Source organism: Diabrotica virgifera, chromosome 3, assembly GCF_917563875.1.
Source record: "Diabrotica virgifera virgifera chromosome 3, PGI_DIABVI_V3a".
In the NCBI taxonomy this organism is placed as follows: Eukaryota; Metazoa; Arthropoda; class Insecta; order Coleoptera; family Chrysomelidae; genus Diabrotica; species Diabrotica virgifera.
In genome coordinates this window covers 5,236,183-5,252,534 of record NC_065445.1, presented here as the reverse complement: position 1 = coordinate 5,252,534, position 16,352 = coordinate 5,236,183, and the positions used below count along the sequence as shown (strand labels likewise).

General features: G+C 34.1%; 1 protein-coding gene across 3 annotated transcripts in view; it reads left to right on the top strand.

Annotated features, from left to right (window-relative positions):
* The window catches only part of LOC114326607 (neuronal synaptobrevin), a 76,482-nt gene extending 61,205 nt beyond the window's left edge, over positions 1 to 15,277 (top strand). For 2 of the 3 annotated variants that reach the window (XM_028275024.2, XM_028275025.2), the window contains exon 5: positions 7,614 to 7,885. In XM_028275024.2, the coding sequence (XP_028130825.1) occupies positions 7,614 to 7,747 (134 nt within the window). In that variant the 3' untranslated portion in view covers positions 7,748 to 7,885. Of the gene's footprint in view, positions 1 to 7,613; positions 7,886 to 11,855 lie in introns of those variants that run through there. The other variant, XM_028275026.2, reaches the window with a different exon arrangement.
* The last annotated feature ends 1,075 nt before the right edge of the window (positions 15,278 to 16,352 follow it).

Here is a 16,352-nt window from a genome sequence, read left to right as displayed (position 1 = left end):
AGAAAAAAATGTTTAGGTACTAAAACTAAAAATTGTTTTCAAAATCGTACTAATCTTCGTTTTACCTTATTCTTGAGTGAGATTGAACTATAAACTAGTCTTTATTAAAACTTAGCAGTTTCATAAATTCTTCTTTGAGAATAGCATCGAAAATTCTGATTGATTGGAGCCAAGACTATTCTAGATCTAAAAAATTGATAGGAAAATTTCACACTAATCTAAAAGTCGAATTGGTTACAACCAGACAATATCACAGACGTATACTCTTTTGGAGAAGGAAGCTTGCCGAGTACTTATTAATTAGGTATATTTACTGGGAGACATAATTCATATGCAACGCTTCGTGACGACCATTTTATTAGACTACTTCAACTGTCAATATTGCCAACCTGATTTACATATACTTGGGGATCAGGATAGCTAACATTTCAATACCCCCTCTCAATTTATACAACATTTACATAAATAGTAAATTTGGATGAATTGTCGACTAAACAACAATCTTGACTCTAACCAAGTCTTGACAAAAATTGAACTAAATGAAATCATAAAAACATACTTATACATCCTACATTACTCAGGTTACAACTCATACCTATATAGAAAAATATTCAAAAAATAACTTTCATTAACTCAAAAAATATTAACATGAGAATATGATAAAAAATAAAAAAAGCAAATAGATAATTCACATGAGTTGTGCCTAAAGTATAAAAGTACTAATCTATAAAAACTTTCAACATTCTTGAATTTTGATCAAAGTTCTGAGACGTGAGAATATTTCATTTGAAGGAGCTTTAGTGAAAATATCAGCACAGTTTGATTTTGTATTTATGTACTGTAAAGTAATTACATTGTTTTCAATTAAATTTCGAATGAAATGATATTTTGTGTCTATATGCTTAGACCTTTTACCTTTAAATGAATTTGTTGCAATACATATAGCTCCCTGGTTATCTATATATAATATACTACCAGTTATTTTCTCGTTCAATAATTCTTCTGCTAAGTTTTTTGTGAACAATAACTCACAACATGTAACAGTTGATGAAATATATTCGGCCTCAGTACTGCTCAATGAAACAGTGCTCTGTTTCCTTGAATACCATGAAACTGGATTGTCTAGAAAATATACTATACCTCCTGACATGCTTTTTCTATCATTTACATTTGCTGCCCAATCTGAGTCTGAATATGCAAATATTAAAGGTTTTCTTTTTATATTTTTACTGTATATAAGACAGAAATTAATTGTATTTTTTAAATATCTAATAATACGTTTAGCAGCTTTCCATAATATATCATCAGGACAATCGAGAAATTGACTCAAATAAGAGATTGAAAACATTATGTCAGGGCGACTACCCAATGCAATATACATTAAGCTTCCAATTAATTGCCTATAAGGCACATTGACAGAGATTTGATTATCAGCATTAGTTTTGTCAACCTGAAAACCTGTTTCCATTGGTGTTTTGCAAACATTGCAATTCGTCATATTAAATTTCTCAATTATCTTATTGATTAAGGGTTTTTGAGAAATATACATTTTTACATCATTTTTATTTACAGAATATTCAAAATCAATACCCAAAAAGTTGTTTACACAACCGAGATTTTTTGCATTAAACTCACTTTTTAAACTTTCAATAATTTTTTGAATCGAATCGCTATCTTCACCGCACAATAGGATATCATCGACCCATATACACATACACACATTTTTCTTTGTATAAACGCAACAGTCACTTTCCGCACTTTTAAAACCAATTTTGATTGCCCATTTGTTGAATCGTTGGTTCCAGCATTTGGGTGATTCTTTTAGTCCATATAAAGCCTTTTGTAGTTTGAGAACTTTGCTTTGTCGTTTATAACCCTTAGGACAATGAATATAAACATCATGTTGTAGCACTCCGTTGATGAACGCTGAAGGAATGTCTAATTGGTATACCTTCCAGTCGTTATTGAGAGCCAGTGATAATAAAATTCTTACACTTGCCATCTTAGCTACCGGTGAATATATATCTAAAAACACTTCTTCTTCATAACCCTTGGCGACTAAGCGAGCTTTTTTCGTGCCATCACTTTTTGTTTTAAATACCCATTTTGTATTTATGATTTGTTGATCATGAGGTATTTTTGTGGCTTCACTCCACGTGTTCATTTTTTCAAGACATTCTAGTTCTGTTTCTATTGCCTGCTTCCATTCATCCTCCTCTACTGCTTCTTCATAAGTTACTGGTGTTGATGTAACTAAGCAATATGCATAATAAAGTTCATAGTCTTTGAACTTCGAAGGTTGTTTTATTTCTCTATTGGAGGAAGTAATTTTGGTATTTTGTAAATTTACTGGTTCTTCATCTTGTGAATTAATTTCAGTAGTGTTTCTTAATGTTTGGACTGTACTTTCTTCATAATTTGTTTCAAATGTTTCCAATTCATTTTGGCTTGGTAAAATTTCCTCAACATTTTGATTATTCGATGATATTTCTGGAGAATATTTATACTGTGTTTCATCGAAAACAACATCTCTTGAAATTTTGATTTGCTTGGTCAGTGGATTCCAAATTCTATAACCAGCACCACTGTATCCAACCATTACACCTTTACTTGCTCTTGGTTCTAATTTACTTTGCTTTGGTAGGTTGTAGTACCATACTTTTGAACCAAAAATTCTAAGTTTAGACAAGTCAAGTCTGCCTAAGTATATTTCTGCTGGTACTTGTAATTCAATTGCTCGTGATGGAGTTCGATTAAGCTGATAAACAGCTGTTCTAACTGCTTCTCCCCACAAACTCTTTGGAAGATTTGTTTCTACAAACATTGCTCTTACTTTGTCTAAAATAGTACGATTAAGTCGTTCGGCTATACTATTCTGCTGAGGTGTGTACCCTGCAGTAAATTCTTGTACTATACCATGTTGTATACAATAGTTTTTAAAATATTTAGAAGACATCTCTCCACCTTTATCCATTCTTATTCTAGATACTCTCCTGCCTTCTGCAGCTAATTTTTCAATATGATTAATAAGATGTGATTCGCTTTCGCTTTTTCTTGTCATTAAATATACAACACTAAAATGTGAGAAATCATCAATAATTGATAAGTAATACTTTTCACCAGAAAATGTGGGATCTTTGGATGGTCCCCAAGTATCAACATGTAAAAGTTCCCCAACTCTAGAGGATTTTTTGTATATAACTTCTTTAAAAGGTTGCCTTGTGGCTTTTCCTTGTTGACACGAGTCACATAGTTTATCTGAATAGGGAAGTCCCAACAATTGTAGTCCCCTTCTATTTACGTGTCCTAAACGTAAATGCCATAAGTCTTTATCGCTAGGCTTTGCTACTAAACTAGATTGAAAATTATTTAATTGAAAATTTGCAGCAAATAAGTTACTCTTATGTTTATAGCAAATAAGTTTAAAGTTCTTTTTTCTTATTTCAGCCTTATTTTCTTTAAATACTACTGTGAAACCTAAACTGTTTAGTTTACTGACTGATAATAAATTATATTCTAGTTCATTTAAAATGAGAACATCAATGTTAATAGGAGTTTCATTGTAATAAACTTTTAATTTACCTTTTGTACGAGCCGTCATCACTCTTCCATCTGCTATTTTAATGCCAACAGGCTCAATTTCAATAATATTGCTTATAAATTGTTTATATTTATTGCTGCACATATTCTGTGATGCTCCAGAATCTATTATAAACGAAATTTGGCTGTCATCATTCTTGAGATTTTCAGCTGGTAGGGCTGTGATAAAACTTACTTCGTCTTCGGCTACATGTATATTCTGTTTACCTTGTGTATCATTATTGGCTCTTCTGCCACGGGAATAGTTATTTCCTCGAAAAAATCTACCTCGATTATTGTTTTTTCTGAAACAATTGGACACTAGATGGCCTTCAAGTCCACAAAATGAGCATCGGGGTTTTTTATTGTATTGCTTCGTATAAAAAGAGGATTCTTCACTTTCTTGTACATTATTTTTCAGCTTCAATTCTGCATCTAATAATTTTGCTTTAACGAAATCAACAGATAGTTTATCATTTGAAGTTTCTAGGACAGTAATAACAGTGTCAAACGTATCTGTCATTGTCAACAAAAGGTGACATACCTTGTCATCTTCTTCGATTGTAGTTCCAGTCGATTCAAGCTCTCGGATTAAAGAATCGAATTCAACGAAAAATTTTTGTAAATCGATACCTTGTTTATATTTCAACGTTAACAACTTTTTCCGCACATATAAACGAGAAAGAATACTTTTTCTTTCAAACACTTTTTCTAAACTTTTTATCATTTCGAATGCTGAGTCACAGTCACGAATATATTCTAAATGTTCATCTGTAATGCATGTGACAATGATCGATCTTGCTGTTGCATCATGCTTTTTATGTTGATTTTGCTCGTCTCTTGATAATTGTGTGAATTGCGTTGCAGTTACTTCAGTGGTAATAAAATCTTTAACACCTTTGGCATCTAGAAGATTGCCTAATCTAAATTTCCATGACGAAAAGTTCGTAGATGTTAATTGCGGATACAAACTCACGGTTGAATTCGCGCCATTTAAACCTTGGACTGCCATTTTTTTGCGGTCACTCACAACACTGCCGGTCGGTATAAACAGCAACACTAAAAAACTTTACTTCTTATTGAATGTACTCTTGGCATGTAAAACTGGAGTCCATAACCTTTTGGAGAAGGAAGCTTGCCGAGTACTTATTAATTAGGTATATTTACTGGGAGACATAATTCATATGCAACGCTTCGTGACGACCATTTTATTAGACTACTTCAACTGTCAATATTGCCAACCTGATTTACATATACTTGGGGATCAGGATAGCTAACATTTCAATATACTCGAATATTAACATAGACTGAGCAGTCTGTAAAGCTAAGTGACGACATCTTCTTTTTTCGTTGTTCTTTGTGTCTCTGTCTTTCTGTCTTACATCAAGTAAGTATAGCAGCGTCTATTTTGATGGCGAAGTGAGAGAGTGAGGAGTTTCAATGCGCCAGAGAGAGGCAGATCGAACAACTGCAAAATATCTTGTCGTCAGCACACACGTCAGATATGCTTGGTGTATATCTATGTCTTTTATGTTAGTATTAAATTGTAAAATTCGTATAATCACGAATTAATTCCATTTTTAGTTACATAAAAAGATGTAAAACGATTAGATAAAGGTATCGTGCTGTCAAAAGTTAATAAATTTTGTCTAATTTACTTGAAAAAATTATTATATGTATAATGTTCATACACAAACAGTTCATCACGTTGTGACAATAATATACGTTTATCGTCTAAAGTACGCCCATGTCCTATGTATTAAACAAAACTTGCTCTTGTACCATCTCTGGCAGTATAAACGAAAGAACAGAACATCATTACAATAGATAGAGCATTCTCTTTATGCTGAACTGAGAGTAACTAACCAGGAATAGGTGCCCTGAACGTATTCTGAAGCCTTCCAAGCCTTCGTTAGCTAAGTATAATAATTATATTTCTACATATAGGGCTTTCGTAAACCTCAAGTTAGTGTGACTATATTTGATGGATTCGACCGTTACTTGATGGAAGTTCATTTTATCTCACAATAAAACACTGAAAAACGTTTGTTTTTCTATACTTCCACAAAATTTATTACAACTATGTTATTACTACAGCTGTTTCGGCAAAGTGCCTTTCTCAAGTGATATATTTTACAATGTGTTTGCCTTTTTAAGTCTTTAACTGAAGAGGTTGAGGAGTGGGGAGCTGTTTGTCTCGAGTTGGTCATTCAGAATTATATCTGTATTTTTCAATTTATTAATTTCCATTGATTCTAAAAGTGATAGCTTAAGGCCTTTATTTTGAATATGTAGAATTTGAAACTCTTCATTGAAAGAATGATTATGATCTAGAAGGTGAAGTGCTTATGTAGAAGTGTCTGTTTTTCTATTGTTGAAAGCCCTTTTGTGTTCTGCTATCCGTTTGTCAAAAGTTCTGCCAGTTTGACCGATGTAAGTTTTCGGACAGTCACCACAAGTTAGTTTGTACACACCACTCTGTAGTTGCTTTCTCTTTCGGCTTTTATTGTTTTTAATATGTTTGCTTAAGTTGTTGTTAGTTCTGAAAGCTGGTGTTATTCCTTTCTTTTTTATGTATCTGGCTATGTTTGTTGTTATTTTGCCAGTATATGTGAGAGAGCAGAAGGTACTGGGTTCTTTCTGTGGTGGTGGATACACTAATTTCAAGGCTTTCTTATGGAGTTTTTGGTTTAAAATGTTGTTAACTGTTTGTTAACAATGGCTATAACGAACAAACAGTTAACAACATTTTAAACCAAAAACTCCATAAGAAAGCCTTGAAATTAGTGTATCCACCACCACAGAAAGAACCCAGTACCTTCTGCTCTCTCACATATACTGGCAAAATAACAACAAAAATAGCCAGATACATAAAAAAGAAAGGAATAACACCAGCTTTCAGAACTAACAACAACTTAAGCAAACATATTAAAAACAATAAAAGCCGAAAGAGAAAACAACTACAGAGTGGTGTGTACAAACTAACTTGTGGTGACTGTCCGAAAACTTACATCGGTCAAACTGGCAGAACTTTTGACAAACGGATAGCAGAACACAAAAGGGCTTTCAACAATAGAAAAACAGACACTTCTACATACGCACTTCACCTTCTAGATCATAATCATTCTTTCAATGAAGAGTTTCAAATTCTACATATTCAAAATAAAGGCCTTAAGCTATCACTTTTAGAATCAATGGAAATTAATAAATTGAAAAATACAGATATAATTCTGAATGACCAACTCGAGACAAACAGCTCCCCACTCCTCAACCTCTTCAGTTAAAGACTTAAAAAGGCAAACACATTGTAAAATATATCACTTGAGAAAGGCACTTTGCCGAAACAGCTGTAGTAATAACATAGTTGTAATAAATTTTGTGGAAGTATAGAAAACAAACGTTTTTCAGTGTTTTATTGTGAGATAAACGAAAGAACAGAACATCATTACAATAGATAGAGCATTCTCTTTATGCTGAACGGAGAGTAACTAACCAGGAATAGGTGCCCTGAACGTATTCTGAAGCCTTCCAAGCCTTCGTTAGCTAAGTATAATAATTATATTCTACATATAGGGCTTTCGTAAACCTCAAGTTAGAGTGACTATATTTGATATACAATGAATAATAGCTGACGATCAAGGGAATTAATTAGGAGTCGCATTTATTTCTGAACGCGAAATAAATGTATAAAGAAAGGAGGTATCTGGTTCAGCGCGCCAAATGGTAAAATATGTAATGATGGATACGTTCAACGCACATAGCCGTTGAAAGGGATTGAGGTTCATCGATTTCGCTCAACTCACCAAATCAACGGAAGGCTTCGGAATACGTTCAGCGCACCTATTCCTAGTTAGTTATTCTTCGTTCAGCACACAGAGAATGCTCTAATTCTGTTCGGTCTTTTATACTATCAGAGACGGCATAAAAACACGTTTTTCTTAATACATAGGCACATTCCAGACGATTAAAGTATATTATCGTCACAACCTATAAATGTTTATATAGAACCTCTTCTTTATCATTTACTATTTTAGTGAAATTCATGCCTGACACACCAGCAACGGCTCCCGCTTCACAAATTCAATACATCCAGGCCCCTCAGCCAATGCCCGCTGGAGGACCGGGAGCAGGGCAAGAAGCAGCAGGCACCGCTCCCAAGACTGGCTAAAACCCCCAAGGATCTCACCTTATGTCAGTCTTAAGACCGTTGAATTTCAAATATGGTTTTACTGTTTACTGATTCAATTTGTTCGTTTTCTTCTCGATTTGACGGAAAACTTCGAATAAACGACTATTTAATGTTTTATCACATTTTTGATTCTAATTTTAAGCTTGAGTGATGAGTATGTCTTCATTTAAATACAATAACTAAAATAAGTCAAATAACACCAAGAATTGTTGCATTTTTGTTATATAGTACTTAAATGCTTTTCTTTTTGAGCATTTACATCTACTTCGTCAGAACCAATCAATATAGTTAAAAGCGACAACGCTGCAGCCCTCAAAACTCGTGTGTATACTCAAAAATAATTGGTTTTGAGTAAAAAAGTGGGGTATTGGGGAAGTAGGTATAGTACAGTTATTTTAATAAGATGTACGTATGATGTGTACCAGTTTTAATGGAATCTTTCTGAAACACAACACAAACACACACCAGACATATACACACACAATAGTATTCCCCGACCTGAATGGGACTTGCGCAATGCCCGTAGGAACATTTGGTCATACAATTCATTGGGGTGAGTTGGATTGGTGCAGGTAGAAGAGAGAAGAATCACCCGAGAAACACTCCTCATAGCACGCTGATGCGCAATGGGATGCTACTATATAATAATGCTTGTTTCTTGAGGGTCCAGGAAAACGAAACTCCCCTTAAAGCTTAAAGTACAGGAAAGCGTGAGGCGCTTCAGTCCCGTGGTCTTCATTTTCTTGTCGTCTTTATCAATTTTTTTTTTGTCCGAGCGTCAAGCTTTCATAAGTCTAACAGACCCTTTCGTCTGAACAGACTCCAGGCTCTCAACACTTGAATGGGAAAATCCTCTCTTGCTAGGGTTACCATACGTCCGGATTTCGTCCGGATAGTCCGGATTTGAAAGACATGTCCGGATTGGCGTCCGGATATGAGAAATGTCCGGATTTTTTCTTTATTAAAAAAATGGAAAATACTAGGCCCAGCGGTGGGAAATTTCATTCTGCGCAGCACCTTAGGTCTAAAGTGGGTTAAAACATAGGTGTATATGTATTTTAAACTGTCAGAGATTTTCGATGTTAGTTGCATATTGTAGCGAAACAGATGTACTTTTAATTGTGCCATATGCATTTCGCATATATGTACAATGTAGAGGTAGCAACACAGTCAAATTCACATTTAACATTTTCTACAACCCCTTGGACTAACCCTGTCTGGATTTGTCCTTAATAAATTATGGTAACCCTACCTCTTGCCCAGTTTTTAACGTTTCGTTAGTATTTTTTTTGGTTGGTATGTGCCATTTTTTGTTATTTTTTTTTTGTAGCCTAGGTCTTTTGGAATAAATATCGGCTGAGGGTGGGAGTTAGTCGATAGTTGCAGAGCTACTTATATGCTATTTTTTCTTAGTCATTACCAAGCATTTGCTGCTTGGGTGGGTCTTCTGTGTTTCCCTCGGTGGAAGATATCATACCGTACGATCTCTTGCTGATGTGATTAAAATGGTCCATTAATTCGGCGAATTTTGTTCTTGCTTTGTCGTCCATCTGGTCTAATAATCTGATCTGTTGGGTGTCTCTGAAAAGGAATATTTCCGCTACGTATCGAAGGACGTTCGCTGCTCCTCGTAGTGATCCGTTTTGGGCAGACTGGATCTTCTTTCTGTTCGTCTTGCAAATCTGTCCCCAAGAGAGAGATGCGTAATGTCATGATGAGCAGTATGATGCTGCACTCGCTTCGTTACTCGATAACTTCATCTTTAAATGAATATTCAAATGAACATCAAAAATTTAGAATAAATAATTGTGAAGCAGTGGACGAGAAACGGGGATTTATGTCAGAAAGTACCTTCTGGCATTTACTTATTTTTTTAAGTATTGAGTAGGTATCTACCTTTATTTCGAATTTTACACCTATTCTATTTAGTCTTTATAGTATAAGAGCTGTGAGACATTTTTGAGTAGGTATTTTAGGCAACCTGAAAATTTTTCAGGTGACTCTTCTATGATAGCCTAATACAAAAATGTCGGTCTGGCTGGAGGGTAGCGGTTATTTTCCCCAAAAATGCTCCCCAAATTTAAAAAATGGTAAAAATTGTTATTATAAAAAATATCATTGATATGACTTGAAAGTAAATTTAAATATTCAAATATAAAGAAAATAAACAGGCCAGGCGATTTGAGGGCGATTTTAACTCTGCTAGATACTTGCATGGGCGCCCCAGGATTATTTTCAGGGGGTGCATCTGAACTTCAGAAGATTTCATCTGAATCTGTACATATTATTAACGAGTATAAAATATACAACTATACATGCATAGCTATGTACATTCCTTCCGGACAGGGAGGTGCAATTGTTATTTTGACAGGGTATCTTTCTCCAGGGAAAAGAAAGGCAAAAGAAATACTCAACACTATGAAGGAAAGAAAAATGAGCTAAAATAAATATTCATTCTCTTCTCCTTCATCAGACTCCCCTCGGGACTCAAATTCTTCTACCTGATCTGTAAATAGTTGTAATATGTATTTAGAATTAATGAAAAATTACCAATGCTTAATACTTTTCCTTATCCAATCACATCACGTTTTTATTTCTTAGTGTAGGTAAGACCAAAGTAGCTCATGTTTCTTTCCTTCATAGTGTTGAGTATTTCTTTTGCCTTTTTCATCTTTATTAATGTTTCCGTGTTTGTTGCGTGTGTCCATGATATATTTAACTTTATTCGATAACTCCACATCTCAACAACGGCAAGTCGTTCTTCAGATGCGCCCGTGATTGTCCAGGCTTCGACTCCGTATAAAAGGACGGAGAGTACGTAACAACTCAGCTAGTTAATCACTAATTAATTTTTATTTAATTCTAAATACATATTACAACTATTTACAGATCATGTAGAAGAGGAATCTGAGTCTCGAGGGGAGTCTGACGTGGAAGAAGAGAATGAATATTTAAGCTCAGCTGAGGAGTTTGAAGAAGAAGTACAAGATTCGGAAACAGAATTAATTTAGTTTATAGTTTTATTCTTTTCTACCTATATATTTATAATAATAAATTTGTCTTTTTCTATCATATTTGCAAAATCTATTGTATAGTACGTATTATTTTCCTTTAATTAAGAAAAAGTTACTTAAAAAACTATAATATATGATAATAAATACTCTAACGTTTCGAGGAACAACATGGATAACGCCAGGTCACGTGATTTTTCTCGAGCGAACGGACTCGCTCAGCTACAACAGAGGACGCAAACAGCTATCGGTATACGCTCTTTCTCACACTGCTGCTTACCTATAGCGCTTTTCATTCATATGCACGCGTAATTTGTTTGATCACCTGGCAGTTGGAAAATTTCATAAAAAAAAACTGTTTTTTTTTTTAGAATATTTATTTTTAACATTAAAAAATACCCTGTCAAAATAACAATTGCACCTCCCTGTCCGGAAGGAATGTACATAGTTATGCATGTATAGTTGTGTATTTTATTCTCGTTAATAGTATGTACAGATTCAGATGAAATCTTCTGAAGTTCAGATGCACCCCCTGAAAATAATCCTGGGGCGCCCATGCAAGTATCTTGCAGAGTTCAAATCGCCCTCAAATCGCCTGGTCTGTTTATTTTCTTTATATTTGAATATTTAAATTTACTTTAAAGTCACGTCAATGATATTTTTTGTAATAACAATTTTTGCCCTTTTTTAGCTTTGGGGGGGGGGGATTTTTGGGGAAAATAACCGCTGCCCTCCAGCCAGACCGGCATTTTTGTATTAGGCCATCATGGAAGAGTCACCTGAAAAATTTTCAGGTTGCCTAAAATACCTACTCAAAAATGTCTCACAGCTCTTGGACCATTAATTTATATACAGTATTCTAACACTTATTTTGATTTATTTACATAAAACACTAAAAACACAACTAATAAATTTATAATTAATTAATTAGTCATACATTAATGAATTTTGTTTATTATAACACAACATACCAACAATATAAATACTTGCATAACTCCCCTTTTTCAACACTGTAACATTTTAACACTTTAACACTTTAACACTTTAACACTCCTCTTTATCATTTACTATTTTAGTGCGATTCATGCCTGATAAAAAAGAGACCGCCGGAGCTTCAAATGTTCAATACATGTCGACTACTCAACAACTGCCCTCTGGAGGATCTGGAACAGGACAGGAAGTAGCAGGTACCGTCGCCAAGACTGGCTAAATCTCACGTGGATCTCACCTTATATCAGTCATAAGACCGTTGAATTTCAAATATGGTTTTACTGTTTACTGATTCAATTTGTTCGTTTTCTTCTCGATTTGGCTGACAACTTTGATTCAACGACAATTACTAAAGTTTTATCACATTTTAGATTCTAATTTCAAGTGTGAGTGATGAGTAAGTAAGTAAGATAACACCAAGGATTGTTGAATTTTTGTTACATACATAGTACTAGTGAGCTTCTATCATATGTCGTATAATCGGTGTATATTAATATTATACACAGATTATACAACATATGACAGAAGCTCGAAACAAATGACAATTGATGAAAAGCCCTATTTAGGTCAGCTGTGGACAAAGTGTAGGTGCAGTACAGTTATTTTTATGAGATGTGCCTATGGGATGTACCCATTTTATTGGAATCTTTCTGACACACAACACATACACACACCACACCCACAATAGTAATCCCTGATTGTACGGTGTACCTACTAAAAAATCTACAATCTAGAAGAATGCAATTTTTTAATTAAAATTTTGAGAGGATTTATGAAGTAGGTATATAGTATAAGCATGACGACAGAGCTACACCCAGTGGAATTTAAGTACCATAAAACATGATATATAATTGTTGTACTAGAGCTAGAAATGAAAATCCTACTTAGATACCTAATTCTTTCGAAATAATGTTCATTGTTTTGAACATGTTCATGTATATTTCCTTTATTATTTATGCTAAAAGATCCCTAAATTTTATTAAGAGACTCTTAAAACGTGGTCTAACTCAAATAATATAACTAAACCTCAAAAAAAATACATTTCATTGTTATTAATGGAAATGGATTGTAGAAATTGTTTAAATCGATTCGAAAACGTTTTAATAAAATTTATGTGTTGAATAGTAGAAATAAATACAATAAACAAACAGGCACAGAAATTTTCAAGACCTGCTAGCTAGGCAACAAAGTTATGATGCATTTCTTAAATCTATCGAGAATTTCGAAACACATCTTATTGTGACAACACATTGAAACAGCACGACAACCTAATTCACACAAAAATAGCAAAATGAGACGTGAACTATTTCACTACTAGAGCTATTCATCGCCGCCATTTTTATCGTACTCTTGACATATGACGTATATATGTCGTACGTCATATGTCAAGAGTACGAGAAAAATGGCGGCGATGAGTAGCACTACATATTAATAATTTTTTATATTATTAATGTGATACTCGTTCTGTCTTATTATCTATTTTAGATAAGTGGCGCTGATTTTATTCTTGACGCAGCCAAAACACAGGCAACTCACTATACACTTTCATGAAACATAATATCGTGTTTACCTCGCAGGTAATGTTGATATGTAACTCAAAAATCTGGCTAGAAAAATATTGAATAAACATTTCAAAGGGATATGATATTTCATTTGGTCTCTAAAACACGACGTGTAATAATTATATTAATAAATGTGTAAAAATGCTTTCTAGAACCTTTGTGTAACATAGTAGAGAAGAAAACGAACTGTGTACCTATAGATTTGCAAAGAACTTTATCAACAATATAAATATATCTGTTATTTAAAAGTTCTACACATCTTTTAAGAAACAGACAAGTGCTATAATAACTGTAAGTAAAAAATGAGTGAACATTTTTGAAAATATCTTTAGGTAATTCATATAATTCAACTGTGAAAATGTAATTAATGATAGACGTTAAGTTATACGATTGCCAACTCAACGATATAATCTCACACTGTTAGGAATGTTTTATATATCGGGTGTTTACAAAAATATCTAAGTTTTTCGTTCCTATCTACCAAAGACGGGCCCAAAAGGACGAAATCGTCATTGAAAATGTACTTATATATACCTAGACTTGTTTGCACGTTGTCAGATTTTTCTTATAAAACGAGTTGTCTTTAACCACATGCATCCATAGGACCATTTTTCATCACCGCCATTTTTCTCGTACAGTTGACATATGACGTAAAATAAATATACGGAATACTTCTTTGGTATATACCAATGACGTATATATTATATTGCACGTCATATGTCAACTGTACTCTCACAGGAACAGCTAGCATGACCAGATTTTAGATCGATCTTTCAAGACCCTTCCATTGCAAAAATGGACTGAGACAGTGTGATGGCAAGAATACTGCTTTCCAATAAGTGTTACTATGGCTTGAAAAGACAGGTGGCCTTAAAACTACACGGAAAAATTAAAATGACCGTCTATAAAACACTAATAAGACCAGAGCTAACATATGGAGCAGAAACGTAGTCACTTACTCAAAAGGGCCAAGAACTGCTTACACGTTTCGGGCTAAAAATCCTAAGAGGATTATATGGAGGAATAAAAGAGCAAGGTTTGTAGCGCAGGCGTTGCAATTTTGAATCGTATAGAAATGGTATAGAAGTTCGGAGAACCTGACATTGTAAAATTCGTTAAGGTAGCACGCCTTACAATGATCTTGAATAATAGAAGATCCTCTATTTTTAGAGGATTTGATCAAATTCGGAAAAGAAGTCATATATCTTTTGATATACTCAAACTAATTTGATCAAATATTTGACCGTGTGCCACGGACTTCAGAAACTATTGGTAGCAGGATGGATAAATGGATCTTGAAAAACTAATAGTTCTTATAGTAGACCTGTCATACCAGGTCACCTTTGAAAACTACTGCAACCAGTGTTCATGTTTTTGTCTGTTTCTTTTTTAATTTATATAGTTCACTTTTTAAAAGTTGATGATTTAAACAACGACAAACAAAATAATTAGCAAATCAAGAAAAAGTAGAGATAAGAACAACATAATAAATGGCTGCAGTAGTTCACACAGATGACCTGAAATAGCAGGTTTAGGCAGAAAAAATACGACTAATGGTGACACATTCCGCTGAATCAACATACTCCAATACTCCTTTCTCATCCATGTATGTACTTACTTATAAATTATATAGTATTCAAATAATTGTTGTCGACAAATCTGTAGAGAACAAAAACGCCTAACAAAAGCAAATTATTAGGTTAAAAAAAACTTGGAGATTTTTGTTACAAACACCTATTAGTGTATGATAATATACATAAAATAATTAATGCTATGAGACGTGTATACTTGTACTGGCTACTTTAGTGAATAGCTCGTAGTTTATATTTTTCTGTGAGATTATGTTGTGGCTTATTTTTCTAATTTATTTCAGATGTGTTATTATATGAGCATACCTACTATTATTGTATTTTACCTTATGTTAGAAAATAAAGACATGGTGTCTATGAGTGTTATTCTTTATTTTTTCTTCGATATATCCGAAGAAGTCGGTGTCCACGTCATAACGTGAAAATAGTTGTTGGGACCTTAATTCCATGGACTATTATGGCCGAATATCGTGGATCCAGAGAATGTCAAACGTGGAAAAAACGAGAAGGGTGAAAAATGAAGCGGAAAATTAACTATCAAAAGACGAAGACGTGAGTACTTTGGATATGTGATAAAAAACTAAATTTACAATCAAGATACAGTAGAAATAAACAAACCAAGACACGTTAAATGCTACTAGGAGCACTCCCGAATCATAATTTACAATGTATCTTCTTCTTAACGTGCCCTATCAAGTCCCCTTGACGTTGGCGATTAACATGGCGAAACTGTCTCTGTCTCGAGCTATTCTAAATAGGTGTTCTGCTTTCTTTATTCCTGTCCACTCCCGGATATTCTTCAACCAAGAGGCCTGCTTTCTACCAATTCCTCTGCGTCCTTCGATTTTACCCATCATAATAAGTTGAAGAATATTATACCGGTCTCCCCTTACTACGTGTCCAAAATAGGCCATCTTTCTATATTTGATATTATCAAGCAGCTCGCGGGTAGCATTTGCTCTCTTAAGGACTGCCACATATGTCAGCGTAGCCGTCCATGGTATTTTCAGTATACGTCTGTGCAGCCACATTTCAAAGGCCTCCAAACGGTTAATGGTAGATATTTTTAATGTCCATGCTTCGACACCATACAAGAGGACTGACCAAATGTAGCATTTAATCATGCGCTTTCGAAGTTGAAGTTGCAAGGTATCATTACAGAAGAATGACCTCATTTTTAAAAATGTCGTGCGGGCTATCTCGATTCTACATTTTATCTCTTTATCTGGATCTAGTTGTTCAGTAATATGGCAACCAAGATATTTAAAACTGGGTACTCTTTGAATTATATGACCATCAACATATAACCGTGAATCTTGATGGGCCAAACGGCTAAATACCATGTATTTTGTTTTTGAACACTTTATATTTAGGCCAAACTCTCTTCCTACTGTGTCAATGGCATTTAAAAGGTGTTGTAATCCATTTATAT